The 15,633-nt window shown below is 37.8% G+C and overlaps 1 protein-coding gene across 1 annotated transcript; it reads right to left on the bottom strand.

Moving 5' to 3' along the window:
- Positions 1–12,929: 12,929 nt before the first annotated feature.
- Positions 12,930–15,557, bottom strand: LOC118839814 (olfactory receptor 14C36-like). The gene is made up of 2 exons (XM_036747328.1): positions 15,531–15,557; positions 12,930–13,889 (listed from the first exon to the last, which is right to left on the bottom strand). The coding sequence occupies exons 1-2, from the start codon at positions 15,555–15,557 to the stop codon at positions 12,930–12,932; spliced, it is 987 nt and encodes a 328-aa protein (XP_036603223.1).
- Between the last annotated feature and the right edge of the window lie 76 nt (positions 15,558–15,633).

Raw genomic sequence — 15,633 nt, 5'->3', positions numbered from 1 at the left:
TTCACTTTTTCAACAAATCTACTAACATTTCCTTTGAATATTCTATTGTTTGCCTTCTTAATTTTGTCCCTGAATCCACAACTGTTTATTCTAAAATTTATCCTTACTTCTTTTTAAAATGTCTAATTATTTTCTTGCTCATTTGTCCATGTGGTGGTTCTTTGACTTGTTCTTTCAAATCTAGTCTTGAGTGGTGGATGGGATCTACATTGCAAAGGACATTGATTTCTATATATTTTAATTTTACTCAATCCCAGAGCCAACAGGAAGCTAGCTATTACAGCTTTCTGAGTAGGAGAGTGATATGGTTAAGCATGATCAATTTGTGTGTATATAGATATATACACATATATGTATATATACATATGTGTGTGTATATATACGTGTGTGTACATATATACACGTATGTATATACATATATGTGTGCATATATACCTATATATATATATGTATGTATAGATATTTGGCAACTCTGTAAAGAACAGAGTATGGGTCCTGGAGGAGGGAATCCCTGAGTCCCAAAAACAAATGAGGAGAAAATTAAAATAACCCAGAAGTTATGGGAAGGGTGTGAACTAAGTAAAATGTAATGTGAATGGAGAGAAGGATAAAGGGAGAAAAAAGCCATATACAAAGGAAAACATAGAGGGCATATCCAACAGTGGATCTCTATTCCATGAAGCATGTTTTTGAAAAAGCCTAATAAATCCTGAACATTCCTTTAAAAATATATACCACTGACTTTCAGGGATTCCCCTAGAACACTTGCATTGAGATGAATTCTGCCTTCCTATAAGGGACCAGAATTATCTATGTGAATTTGAATTGGAAAAAGAATGCTTTGAATCATAAAGGGTATACGTATATGTCATAAGCAGTGCCATCAAAGACCTTGGGCTAAGGAAATTACATTATTTTGAATTCTTTAATATACTTCCAATGATAAAAAACATGCTGCTGATATTGATAATATGAAAGTCAATTCTGGGGGTTTTTTACTCACTGAGACCAGTGATTTAATTTTACTCACCAACATACAAATAGCAACATATAAACCCACAAAATCGCAAAGAAAAATAAATATCTTAATGGGATTTTTCATTTATATATGAATTAGGTTCAACACAATTGGGAAGTAGTTGCAGTTTATGCTTTATTTCTTTAAAGAAAACTTTCTCTTAATTATTATTCTTAAAGTCACTTTTATCTGATTTTTCCATAGACTGTATATAATAGGGTTCAGAAAGGAAGCTACTATACAATAGAATAGCGAAAGGATTATATCTTTAATTGATCCAGAATCTGAAGGTGATTGTAGGTGCACATAGAAAGATGCAATAAGGAACAAAGAAACCACAAGGATGTTGGGGACACAAGTAGAGAAGGCTTTTCTTGGGTCTTCTTTCACTGGAAATTAGAGCACAGTGGAAAATAGGCTAATATAAGATTCAGTGATGAAGACAAAGCAGCCACTCCCAATCACCAAAGCAGAGCCATGTAAGGATAATGTATGCCTGAATGTCCTTGAGGAAGATATCTTGAGAAGAAAGAAAGAAAGAAAGAAAGAAAGAAAGAAAGAAAGAAATAAAGAAGGAAATAAAGAAAGTGTGGGATAGTGGGAGGGTGAGTGGGAGGTTAGGGAGGGTGAGAGGGAGGGAGGAAGGAAGGAGGGAAGAAAGGAAGGAAGTGAGACAAAAAGAAAGAGAGAAAGAAGTGAGTGATGGAGGGAGGGAGCAAGGAAAGAAGAGAGAAAGGAAGAAAGAAAGAAAGAAAGAAAGAAAGAAAGAAAGAAAGAAAGAAAGAGAAAGAAGAGACTGATGGGGGGAGTGAGGGAAGAAGGAAGAAAGAGAGAAAGGAAAGAAAGAAAGAAAGACAGACAGAAAGAAGGAAGAGAGGAAGAGAGAAAGAAAGAAGGAAGAGAGGAAGAGAAAGAAAGAAAGAAAGAAAGAAAGAAAGAAGGAAAGAAAAAATGAATGAAAGAAAGAAAGAGAGAGAGAAAGGAAGGAAGGAAGGAAGGAAGGAAGGAAGGAAGGAAGGAAGGAAGGAAGGAAGGAAGAAGAAAATAAGAAAGAAAGAAAGAAAGAAAGAAAGAAAGAAAGAAAGAAAGAAAGAAAGAAAGAAAAGAGAGAAATAAAAAGGAAGGAAAGAAATGAGGGAGGAGAAAACAAATAAAGGGGATAATAGGAAAAAAGTATTCCATTCACACTGACTGCATCCTACCTGAATAGAGCCACATGTCTCCATACTGTGAACTTCTCCAATCTGAACAGTTCGAGGATGATATCGATGAATTCTGATGCCAGAATTCCCCTAGCTCATGCTGGACTGATAGAAAATTATAAAGTTTCTATTGTGGTCTGGCCATCATAATTCTTTTCTCCTTAGCTGGGAAACAGGTTTTTCCATTACTTTCCCCATTATATTTGTAGCTGAAGTTGGACAGCATGTTTGACTGGATGGCCCCATAGGCCAATTTCATTTTTGCTAAAAATTTCTTGCGTCTCCTTGGGGACGCTGTCCATACTCTTTAGCCAAATGCAGAGAGGCAGAGATCATTGCAATGAGGAAATTCTCTCTGGGTAGCAAAAGACAAGGTGCCAAACAAAGTCCTCTCAGGAGCACTGGGATGGAGTTGGAGAAATGTTAATTAATGTGCATGTGTGTGAACACATATTATGGCTGTGAGGTTCATTATCTCTCAGGTTCCCTCAAAAGCAGAGAATAAGCCCCCTTCACCCATTCTTGAAAAGGGTAAAGGGGGAGAGATCTAAGTTTCCTGAGGATTTGTTTGGCTTGTTAGCTCAGTTGATATAAATATACTGTGGCTGTGATTATGGCTTTGACTGGCATATAGACAATAGAGCTTCACATATTTTGTGGAAAATGTTTTACAATATATTTCACATCACATTCATTTCCAAAGAATCTTCATCACATTTTTGCTTTCTTTAAAAGAGAGATACTAGTTAAGGAAACCTATCAATAAAGTAATGACATCCGGCAGATTAGAAAACAGTTAAAACCCACAGCTCCACATCCTTCTGCAGAGAAGTAAGTGGTGTATTTATTTTGCGTTCTCTGGTCTCTTACTCTCATCTTCTTTGAAAATTTTCATTTTATCATAGAGTAAAATATATTTTTCTTACATTAATTTAACAGCTGTTCACCCATTTTATTTTCACTGTGATCAAAAGGGTTACTATGAATAATCTCATTTCTATATTACTTTACTTTCACTTCTGTAATTGATGCATTTGAGGTATGTGCCCCATAGTACCCCTCAGCATTAAAAGTTACACAGTCTAGTGACTTTTCTTGAAAATTTTAAAATGAGTTCCAAAATTTTTCTTAGATTTGTAACCTCACTAAAGGTGGATCAATGTATTCATCTACCCCCCTTTCCAATATTGAATTTTTTCATCCATTATCAGCCTTAAGTGATTTCACGTTCTGTCTGTAATCCCTAAGGTGGTATGTGTGATCCTGGGCAAATCGCTTAATTTTTAATACTCTAGAAAATGGAGAGTAGGATGTGTTCAGGGTAAAGTATTATTGCTAGTGTTAGAGCTGCTGAGCACTTTTTGGGGCTGCTTTCCACTTTTGGCATCTACCTGATCCACCTCTCACCTGTGGCTCCAAGAAGCTGTGGTATGCACAGTGGCCATATCCTGGTAAACCATTTCAGCAGATGGGCTAAACCAAGATGAGAGTAAGTGAGGGGTCTCAAACTGGTTGGTGAGTTAGGAAGGTGTGTACCCCAAGCATGTGGTAGAATGGGCAGATGAGAACAATTTGTTCAAATGGCCAAGAAGGCAGCTGAAGTAGGTGCTATGGAGAGCATAGAACTTGGTTAGACATGGAAGACACCAAGGTTCTCCACTGCCTCTTGAGCCATCACCAGCCAATTTGACTCTTTCATGCCACCGCAATGTGGTCACTTTGAAAACAAGAGGCCAATGGCTTCATGCAACTCTGCTTCATTTAAATCCAATTTACTCACAAATCACAAGTCATCACCCCTATCATTTTACCATTTTTACATGTCTCAAAGTGCTGTGGCAAGTGATGAAGCAGCAAGTTTGGATAAACTGGGAGCTGTAGTCACAACCCTGCACACAGGCCGCCCAGGACATGGGGTTGTTTTCTCACTAGAAGTGGCAGTGGGATTCAGCAGGCCCTTGGGGGTATGAACATCCTTTTAAGGATCACACTGCTCACCTTGTGGTGTGAGGAAGGGGATAGGAAAGGTGAAATTAAAATTGTCTGTTTACCCATAACTGGTCTGATTACCACAGCAGACCCTGATCCTACTCCATGGTGAAAACACATGCAAAAATGTACAAAAACTTCTGCAAAGACAGTTCCACTCACCATTAATACACAGAATATTCACACACTTACACATAATACAAAATCTAGTAGACATGAAAGAGAAATAGCTCTTGACACAAGAGAACTCAGTGAGCATGACATCCAAATAGCAGCCCTGAGCGAAATAAGGCTGGCAAATGAAGGCCAGCTTACAGAAGTCACAGATGGATACACATTTTTTTCTAGAATGGCTGCTGTGAAGGGGTGCACCAAGAAGCTGGTTTAGGTTTTGCAGTCAAAACCAATCTACTCAGCCAGCTTTTTTGCCTAACTAAAGGAATGAATGACAGTCTCCCAACAATGGGATTACCACTTGCAGGAAAATGCCACACCAGGATCACATCATCAGTGCCTGTGCTCCCACCATCTGGTTAAAGAAAAAGAAATGATGGAGGTCTGGAGACCCTTATTATCAATGTATATAAGGATAAGGAACTTATAATTCTGCGTGAATCTAATGATGGACAAATCTCAGTCTACCAGACTTGGCAGGGACTCCTTGATAGAATTGGAGTTGGAAATAGCAAATGAAATGGCCATTTACTACTGAAAACTTGTGCATCCCATAACCGTTTTATCATCAACACTGTCTTCCATGTACCTAAAAGTTTTGTGGATGCACTCCCACACAAACTTTGGCATTTAATAGACTATGTGATTGTAAGAAGAGAGAGACAAGATGTGAAAGTCATGAAGACCATGTGTGGAACGGAGTGCTGTACTAATCATAGACTTATCCTTTCCAAGCTGAATATTCATATGCAACAAAAGCAGTTGCCCAAAGGCAAAATGACTCTCAGAAAAATTAATGTCAACAGGTTAGAGGACTTCTCTGAAGAGGAACACTTTGTTTCTAATTTGGAGGGAATGTTGACTCACGCAGTTGACAACAGTGGATCAGAAAAGGAGTGGGCAGTTTTCAAAGATCTGACAAATGACACTGCATTTATTCAATTGGGTCAGAACACTTACAAACATCAAGACTGATTTGAGAAAAATAATGGAGAAATTTAGACTTTACCAGCAGGAGAGTTGTTCCATCTCTAAGAAGACAGAATTTAGTTCCATCAAAAGTAAAATACAAGTGAAGCTTGGCTCAGTAAGAAGGCAGGTGAAATTCAGTTTTATGCTTATGGCAACAATCCAAAGTGCTCCTATGATGCCTGAAAGGCTATTTATGGGCCAAAGACCTATGGTGCATCTCACCTGGTTGATTTTTTGTTTTCCTTCATTTTAGAGGACCAGCATGACATCAGCATGCTACAGTCAAGTTTCAATGTGTCCAATTGTGCCTGATCAGACCAATATGAAATCAGAATGTTCTACCACAGATTGGTCATAAATAGTCCCTGTGAACATTTGGGGAGGGATTCTCTAAAGCTGGGCATCTTGTTTTTCTTTTGAGTTCTCAGTGCATCTGCACTTGCTGCTTCATCACTTGCCTGTCAACACAGGACTATGAGACAGATAAAGTGGTAATAATGGTATGTGTGATGTCTTTTGATTCATGGTTAAATTGGATTTATGTGAAGCAGGGTTGCATGAATTTGTGGGACTCCTTCTCTCCTGTGGAGTCATTACAATCCAGTGACAGGTCAGAGACAAGATGACTGGTGAGGACTCAAGATGCAGTGGATGACCTTGGTGTCTTTGATGTCTAATCAAGCTCTGATGGCACAACAGCACCTGCTTCAGATGTCTTCATGGTCATTGGAGAAAAAAAAAATTGTTCTCTTGCACCCATGCCACCAGGGGAAGTCTTCACATGCTTGGGGTTGACACACCCCTGAACAAGACTTCATAACTGAACAACAGGTTTCAGATCCTTTGGTTCCTCTCTACCTCGTTTATCTTGTCTGCTGAAATGATTTAACTGGATGTGGCTTCCGTGCATGCCACAGCATGACACAGGTGAGAGTTGGATGAAACAGGTGGACACCAAAGGTGGAAAACAGCCCTGAAAAGGACTTGGCAACCAACTACTCAGCACTGATAGAGCCACATTGATTAGTGATACAGACATGATCCTGGAGAGATGGGCTGAACACTTCCATAGCTTTCTCAATAGATCCTCATCAATCAATACTGAAGCCATTCACTGTTTACCTCAGGTTGAAGTCAATCCCTCCCTTTCTAAAGTTCCAACTGAAGAATAGGTTTTGAATGCCTGTAGGCTCCTTTTGTATGGCAAAGCTCATGGTGCTGATTCTATTCCAGCTGAGATTTACAAGGTGGAGAGTCCATTGCTTTTAGACAAACTGAAATTTTCCATTTTATATGGGAATAGGACATGCCCTGGAGTTCAAGGACACATCCATTGTCTATCTCTACAAAGGTAAAGCAGCTAGATCATCCTATGACAATTACAGGGCAATTTCTTAGTCATTGCTGGCAAGATTCCTACCAGTGTCCTCCTTAATTGTCTGAGCCTTCACCTGGAAGATAGCCATCCACATGAGAGTTAATGTGGCTTCAGAAAAAGGGAAAGGATAGTCGATATGGTTTCTGCTGCCTGACAACTGCAGGAGAAATGCTAGGAGTAGAACAGATGTCTGTGCACAATGTTTGTAGATCTGACCAAGGCCTTTGATACTTTCAGCCAAGAGAGCTTATGGGAAAATATGGCAAAATTCATTACATAGAGAAGTTCATCAGCATTTTATGTCAGTTTCACGATGTCATGCTTACCCAGGTTCTAGATAATGGACAATGCTCCACCACTTCCCCAGTCATCTATTTGGTGAAACAAAGCTGTACACTTCCTCCTATGCTTTTTGGCATGATGTTTTCAGTTATGTTGTCAAACACGTTCGAAGAGGATGAACACAGCATCAAGGTCAGCTACTGCAGTGATGGTAAATTCTTCAATTTGAAAAGCCTACAAGCCAAGACTAGAGTGGAGGGAGTGTTGATGCACGATTTCTTTTTGTTTGCTAATGATTGTGCACTCAATGAAGCCTCTGAAGCTGAGCTGCAACAGTGTGGATCAATTCTCTGCTGCTCATACTAATTGTGGCCTACCAATTAACACCAAGGAAACACAGGTGTTGGATGTCCAGGAGTCAAGATGATGGAATGCTCAGTAAATCACTATAGCTGCCCCATATTCACCTCCAATGTCCATAAAAATTGTGCCCCAGAACAAATCCTAGAACAATGGGGCTAGCAGAAAAATGGGACAGAGCAGTTTTTAGTCCAGGAGACTTGGAGGATTGGCAAGAAATGTCCATCTCACTTGGGGAAAAGGGGAGTACAATGCAGGACAGGAAGCATCCCAGCAAGACAACAACAAGTTCTACCTCAGTAAGCCAATGGAATATCCTAAGCCCCAGTGTGTGGAGTAGGCAAATGCCAAAAGCAGGACGTCCCACTTGCCTTAGTATAGGCATCAAAACCAGCATATTCCAGGTCTCATGATGGAAAATGCCATCCACATTCAGAGGAAAAACTGATGGACTCTGAATGTAGATCAAAGAATACTATTTTCACTTTTTTCATCATTCCCCTTCTCTTTTGGTCTGTTTCTTCTCTCACAACATGACTACTATGGAAATATGTTTTACATGATTGCACATATATAACCTAAATCAAATTGCTTACCATTTAAGGAAGAAGGGATGGGAGGGGAGGGGATAGAAGTAGATGGAAGGGGAGGGAGGGAGAAAGAAAATTTTGGAACTCAAAATTTCATTAAAATGAATGTTAAAATTGTTTTATGTATAATTTGAAAAATATTACTTTCCAAAAAGAGTATGTGGTAGAGAATGAGAGGATTAGTACTGGTGTGGAAATTTCTTTACACTAGAGTTCCTTTAAGCAATGAAATCAAAGGTCCCTTCTTAATCCATATTTTTGTCACGAACAACAAGTTGTGCTGACCTCATTGTTGGATCCCTGTGAAACCTGGACAGTCTGGGCAGTAGGCTAAAGGTGAAACTGGAATGGACATTGCACAAGAATGGTAGTGAGATGTCCTAAGAAAATTTGTTCACATTCTAACAATTGTGTGTAAAATATCAGACTTTAGAGTATCACAGTTTAGAATCAGATGGTTACAAAAATTGGAGTGAGCATGTTATTGCATGAAAAACCCTGAGGAGGAACTGTTTGTTGGGGGAGGGGGAGAAGGGAGCAGTGGAGTAAAGTAAGTGATTCCTTGATTTTGGACTTGGTCTGGGTCTCCTTCCCTCCTCCCTTTTGAATGGGGGAAAACTTTGTGTTTTCAAAGGAGTCAGGAGAATTTTGGACTTCTCCTATTTCTATGGGTATATGAGTATTTCCCCCTGATCAGATAATAATGGTGTCTGCATTGAACAATCACAGGTAGATCAGATAAAGCGTCATGTAGTCACAAGAATCACAGCAAAGAAGTTACACTAAGCATAAGGGGAACATCTCAAGCAACCAAACAGGGGTCAAAAAGGACTTCTGAGAACCTGGAGCTGGTTGTTACCCACATGCCCCATGTCTACTTCAGCAGACCCTCATCCTGGATTCTGCATTTACTTCTGAGACAGCAAAAGACCTCTAGTACATTAAGTGGCCCTCGTTCAGCAAATTGTGGGACCTGGACAAAAACTTCATCAGATCATCTGGCTTTGATGGGCTACAATAAGTATTGTTCCATGAAATTTCTGAATTAGTGATATCATATTTTCTGAATATTTGAACTTAAGCTCAACTTAGAAGGATATGTCATTTTGGGCATAGAAAGCAATCTCCTTTGCTTTTAAAAATATTTAGCTATTTCTATGTATAGTCCTAAGTTAGGGCAGTTAGGGTGGCACAGTGCACAGAGTACCAGGGCTGGGGTGAGACTGCCCTATGTAGTCTCTTGTTTTCTGTTTTTTTTTCTGTTATTTGAATAGTTCTGGCAATTTTCCACTATTTTTTTTCCTGAAGTGTCTTATTAAAGTCTTTTATTTCATTATTTTCCCCCTTGGAAGACAAATAAATCATAGATGATCTTTCTATATACTTTAGTCAAATTCAGCTTCTTTGAATGGTTATAAGTGGGAACACTTTGCCCACATTACCTTCTTTATTCACATCCTCACCTGGACCAGGGATAGTGAGAAGCCATCTAGGATGGCCAGGAATAACTAAAAAGGTGTACCACTTCCTACAAATGTTTCTCTCTTGCCTTCTTCCTGGTATCACCCCCAGCTTTGAATCACTCAAAACCTATCTGAGATGTCCGTGTTGTGGGAGGAAGACTTGTGAACACACATATGATCTTTATTACTACCCTTGACTGGGCCATCACCCATCATCTTGACTTTTGCCTTGCCAATGGACTCCAATGACTGGAGGAGAGTGAAGCTGATGATTTTGCACAGCTCTGCCTCACTTAAATCCAATTCATGTGCAAGTCATGATGACATTGGTGCTCTTGGAGATCAAAGGGATAAAGAACAAACACCAACTACAGCTTGTCTCCACGACTATTCTCTTTTTCTCACCCTAGGAAACCTAAATTTCATTTGGACTGGGTTACTGTTCATATGGGTGTAACTAAGTGGTCCATTAAATACAGTTCTGGGCCTAGAGTCAAGAACACTGCTTTTCCTGAGTTCAAATCTGGCCTCAGATGCCAGCTGTGTGACATTGGGAAAGTCACTTAACCCTGCTTGCCTCAGTTTCTCCATCTGTAAAATGACCTGGAAAAGGAAATGGCAAACCACTCCAGTATCTTTGCCTTGAAAGCTCTAAAAAGGGCACAAAAAGTCAGACACAACTGAAAAACAGCTAACCAAAAACAATAAAAAGTTGTTCATATTGCTTGAATGAGGTAAAAGTCACCAGTTTTGTATCATTAAGTACCATATTTGAACACCAGAAGTTGTGATTTAATACCCTGCAATTTCACCTTCTAGACCCTTAACAATGTCATCTGATTTATTGATATAACCTAAAGATGGTCTTCCCATATACACAATGAAAATTTAGGACATCTGAGCATCCCCTCTACCCTATAGCTAAACTTCCTTATATATTTTATTCCCTCCACTTCAAGTATAAATCCATTTTTCTATTTATATCCCCAGGACTTAGCTCAGTGTTTGGCTTATTTGTAACTACTTAAGATACATATTTTGTTCATTCATTCAGTCACTCCTTCTGGCATCTTATTCCTTTTTATTTTATTTACATGATTTTTCTTCTGTATTTCCTTACTTTATTCAAATCAGTCATTCCCTTTTTCTTTTTTTTTAATTTTAGATTCAAGCATAAGAACCCAAATACAGAATAGAGAAAAGAAACAAAAACATATCATAAATTTAAATGTTGGAAATTAAATAAGAGGCAATAAAGAAAAAAGCATGCCATGTCCATAGCAAAACATGAGAGGATTCAAAATATGTGACAACAAATTTTTGTTTCAATAAAGCGTGTATGATAAATAATACATTTTGTGTTGAGAATTATCCATCTTTTCTTTGCTTCCTTCTAAGTTTCTTTTTGCTCTCTTTATGCGCACTTTTTACTTTGTTCTTTTTTTCCCTCACCCCAAACCCAGAAGGCTACAATTAATTTTGGATGTGTTTCTCTATAGCAATATAATATATAGATATAGATATAGATAGATAGATAGATAGATATAGATATAGATATAGAGATAGATAGATAGATATACACATATATAAATACATACATCGATCTATACTTTCCCAAATACATTCTACTCTTCATCTTTGTTCGTTAATTGCCTACTCCCCTCCAAGGACTCTTTTCCTATCCACATATTCCCATAAATCTAAACAGCCACCTATACCCCCTTTAACCTATTCTGTCACCCTCTCCTCTAAAGATCCCTCCATTGTCCTCTCCCCCATTCCTATGCCCCAACATTTTATTTATTTTGGATTTAGAAGATGTTTATACTCTTAAAAATACGTACGTGTATTGTTCCTTCTTAAATCCATTCCTGTAAAAAGTAGGTTAGCAGAAGTGCCAGCCCTCTTCCCCCATATAATTCCTCTATAACAATTCTTCCTCTTGCACCTCATTGGTATAAAATACTCTTTTTACCTGTTCCTAAATGGTTTCACTTTTTAAATTCATATCATACTCAGGTTTTCTCCAGTCTTTCTTATGAGCTATCAAATTATTAATAAGAACCTTAGAATTACATTTTACATATGTAAAAAATGTAAATGGTCTGTTCTTATTGAATCCCTTACAATGAGTCTTTAGTATGTACCTTATGTTTCTCTTGGTTCTTGTACATCAAATCTTCTACTAAGTTCAGGATATTTTTAACAAAGTCTAGAATGTCTCATAGTTTATCAAATGTCCATTTTTATTCATTATAATACTTAACTTTGCAGGGCATGATATTTTTGGCTGGAGCCACAAGTCTTTGCTCTTCAATATGTAGTGTTCCAGACTTAGGGTCTTTTAATGTCTCTGCTGCTAGGTCCTGTGTGATTCTAATTGTGGCACCATCATATTTTAATAGTTTATCTTTGTTGCTTGTAATATTTTATCCTTGAGCTGGGGGTTGCAGAATTTGACTATAGTCATTCACTTTTTCACAGAACCTAATAAGATTTCCCCTATATATTCAATTTCTTACATTTATATTCTGCTGTCTTAATCTACTACTTACTAATTTAACATCTATCTTTTACTTTTTTTAAAAATGATTAATTATTTTGTTGCTCGTATAACCATGTGATTGTTCTTCTACTTTTTATTTCTCATCTAGTCTTGAAAGGTAGGTGGGAACCACATTGTGAAAGACACTAATTTCTGCATATTTTAGTTTTCATTTAATCCCAGAGGCAACAGGGAGCTATTAGAGCTTTCTGTGTATATTATATAATATACACACATATGTGTGCATGTATATATACACACATACATACATATATGTATAGATATAGATATACAAATAATTTGACAACTATGTAAAGAAAAGAGTTTGAATTATACAGGAAGAAATCTGTGAATCCTAAAAACAAATTATGAGAAAATTAAAATAACTCAGAAGTTTAGAGTAATGTATGAACTAAGTAAATGGCCATGTGAGTGGAGAGAAGGTTAAATAAGCACAATTCCATATGCAAAGAAGAACAAAGAGGATATATCCAGCAATGGATCTCTATTCCATGAATCTTGTTTTCTTTTTAAGCCTAATAAATCTAGCATGTATTTTTAGGGATACACCTAGAACACTTAGGTTGAGATGAATTCTGTTTTCTGTAAGGGACCAGAATTATCTGTGTGAATTTGAATTGGAAAAAAACCCTTCTGAATCTTATGTCACTTATATTTCCATAAGCAGTGCTTCTAAAGACCTTGGGCTAAGGGAATTACAATATTTTGAATTCTGAATATGCCTCAAAATCCTAAAAAAATGCTACTGAAATCAATAATATCAACATAAATTCTACAGACCTTTTATTCATTTATACCAGTGATTTGTACCCATCAACATACAAATAGCATCTCTTGAACTGAAAAATTCACCAACAAAAACATGTTTTAATGGGATTTTTCATTTGTAGGTAAATTGGGTTCCACAACATTGGGAAAGAATTACAATTTATGTTTTATTCCTTTAAAGAAAGTTTTCTCTTCATTACTATTCGTAAAGCTTCTTTTATCTGCTTATTCCGTAGACTATATATAATAGGGTTCAGAAAAGGAGGAATTATGGAATAGAATACTGAAATGATTATATCTTTAAGGGACCCAAAATCTGAAGGAGGTTGTAAGTATACATAAAAGGATGAAATAAGGAACAAGGAAACCACAATGATGTGGGGGACACAAGTAGAGAAGGCTTTTCTTTGGTCTTCTTTCACTGGAAATTTGAGCACAGTGGAAAATATGCTAACATAAGATGCAGCGATGAAGGTAAAGCAGCCACCCCCAATCACCAAAGCAGAAGCAAGCAAAGATAATGTATTGCTGAATGTCTCTGAGCAAGAGATCTTGAGTAGAGAGGGCATATCACAGAAGAACTGGTGGATCACATTGGATTGGCAGAAAGACAATCGAAATGTATAACCAGTATGAAACCCTGCATACAAAAGGCCAGTGAACAAGCATGTTAAGGTCATCTGCATACAGACTCTAGGATTCATGACCACTGTATAGAGAAGTGGTTGGCATATGGCAACATAGCGATCTCGGGCCATGACAGTGAGCAAGGTAATTTCAACATATGCCATGAAGGTCAAGAGGAATATCTGAGCTGCACATCCAGTAACTGAGATAGCTCTGTTGTTCACCAGAGAGTTAATAGATGCCTGGGGAATTGTTATCGATATGAAGCAGGCATCTACAATGGACAGATTCCTAAGGAAAAAGTACATGGGGGTGTGGAGTCTCTTGTCAAAGGTGGTGACAATGACAATGAGGACATTCCCCATCAAGCCTCCTGAATAAATGAGAAAGAAAAGCAAAGAATACAGGATCTGCAGCTCACGGGCATCAGAAAACTCCATAAGGAGAAATTCAGTCACAGTGGTGGTGAAGTTAGACATTTTCAGACTGCTGTGAGTGACCTAGGGAGTCAAAGAAAATGAAAGAGTCCATCAGTCAGCGATCATTAAGGCCATACTGTGTGTAGAAGAGACTATTTCATTTTTATCATTAGTGTTTAAGACATGGTCCCTGTCATATACTGGCTATGTAACTCTGGGCAAGTCAGGTTACCGCTCAAGGAAAAACTCTCTAACAGTTACATGACAAGTGCAGAACTGTGCTGGTAAAAGACATTTCCCTACTTGGGAATTCCATCTGTTAAAGAATAAATGCTTAAGGAAGCAAAGTATTATTCCTAATAACCCTAGATTGATTTCCTTTTCATGTAATTTATTGATTATCTATGAGTGAATATATCAGCACTGATAATCTGACTTAGATAGGAAGCCACCAATGAAAATTATGGTCTTCGTTTTTTAAAGACCTCTGAGATATGGCCTTATCTTATCTTTATATTCCTTTCCCATGTACATCTCATCTTTATGAATATCCATAAACAATATAGAAGAGAAAGTCAGAAATTTAAAAGTGCATAATTTCAAAACTGTTCATGGCTTTTGCTGGCAGTGGAGACAGGGACTATAATATTTCCTTCTACCATTTCCCTCTACATGCTCTAACACTGACTGAAAAAAGAAATTTCTGGTGAATAGAAGACATATACAACAATATATTTTCCCTATCTAATCACAGGAGGATGGGGAAGTCTGCTGACCTGGCCTGCTATTCCCTCTGCTCCTCTGAATAGTCTTACTTCACCTAACTGTCACTATAGCTGGCCACTGGCTCTCCTGGTCTTATTACTTCAATTTTCTTCCATTCAGAGGCATAAGACAAGCAAAATGAGTGCCCTACCACCCCCCAGCTCTTGTCTCATATGGAATGGCATCCAAGGATGCACACTGTTGATACTCCATCCCTTTTCTTTTGTGTCCGCTACTTTCCTAAAGAAATATTTCAAGGTTAAAGATCCAGGATTTTGGCACAATTGGTAGACAGATATTTCTTGGCAATTAATTGTCCAAGATAACATCTTTAAAGCGATTGCAAGTAGGTCTTGATACAGGAGCTACATTTTGATTGCATTTAATACATAAATACATGCACATATAGGTATATGTGATCGCATATATGCATATATATAATTTTTATTTTCATTTTTAAAATTTCTATCCTATTTTGCTCCTCCTACCTCATCCATTAACATGACAAAAATAAAACCTATTATACATATGTATAGTCACTTTAAAATGATCATATTAGCTATTAGAGAAAGAAATAAAGGAAGGAATGAAAGAAGGAAGGAAAGAAAGATGGAAGAAAGAAAGAAAGAAAGATGGAGTGAAAGAAATAAAGGGGAAAAAAGAAGGTAGAAAAGGAGGAATGAAGGAAGGAGAAAAAAAGGAAAGGAAGAAAAAAGGAGGAAAGAAGGATGGAAGGAAAGAAGGAAGGAAGAAGGAAAGGAGGAAGGAAGGAAGGAAAGAAAGAAGGAAGGAGGGAGGGAAGGGAGAGAGGAAGAGAGGAAGGAGGCAGGGGTGAGGGGAGAGAGGGATTAGGATGGGAGGAGAGGAATCAAGTAAGAAAGAAAGGAGGAAGGGAAGGGAATGGAAGGAAAGGGAAGGGAAAGAAATATGCTTTGATCTGTGCCCTGAGTCCATAACCTCTCTATCTGGAAGCAAATGTTTCATGTTTCATCATGAGTCCTTTTTAATTGTGGTTTTTCATAACATTGATTAGAATTACTGTCTTTCAAAGCTGATTATC

This window comes from Trichosurus vulpecula, chromosome 2, assembly GCF_011100635.1.
Source record: "Trichosurus vulpecula isolate mTriVul1 chromosome 2, mTriVul1.pri, whole genome shotgun sequence".
Classification (NCBI taxonomy): domain Eukaryota; kingdom Metazoa; phylum Chordata; class Mammalia; order Diprotodontia; family Phalangeridae; genus Trichosurus; species Trichosurus vulpecula.
The sequence above is the reverse complement of the archived record's forward strand: the minus strand, read 5'-3'. Positions and strand labels throughout refer to the sequence as shown.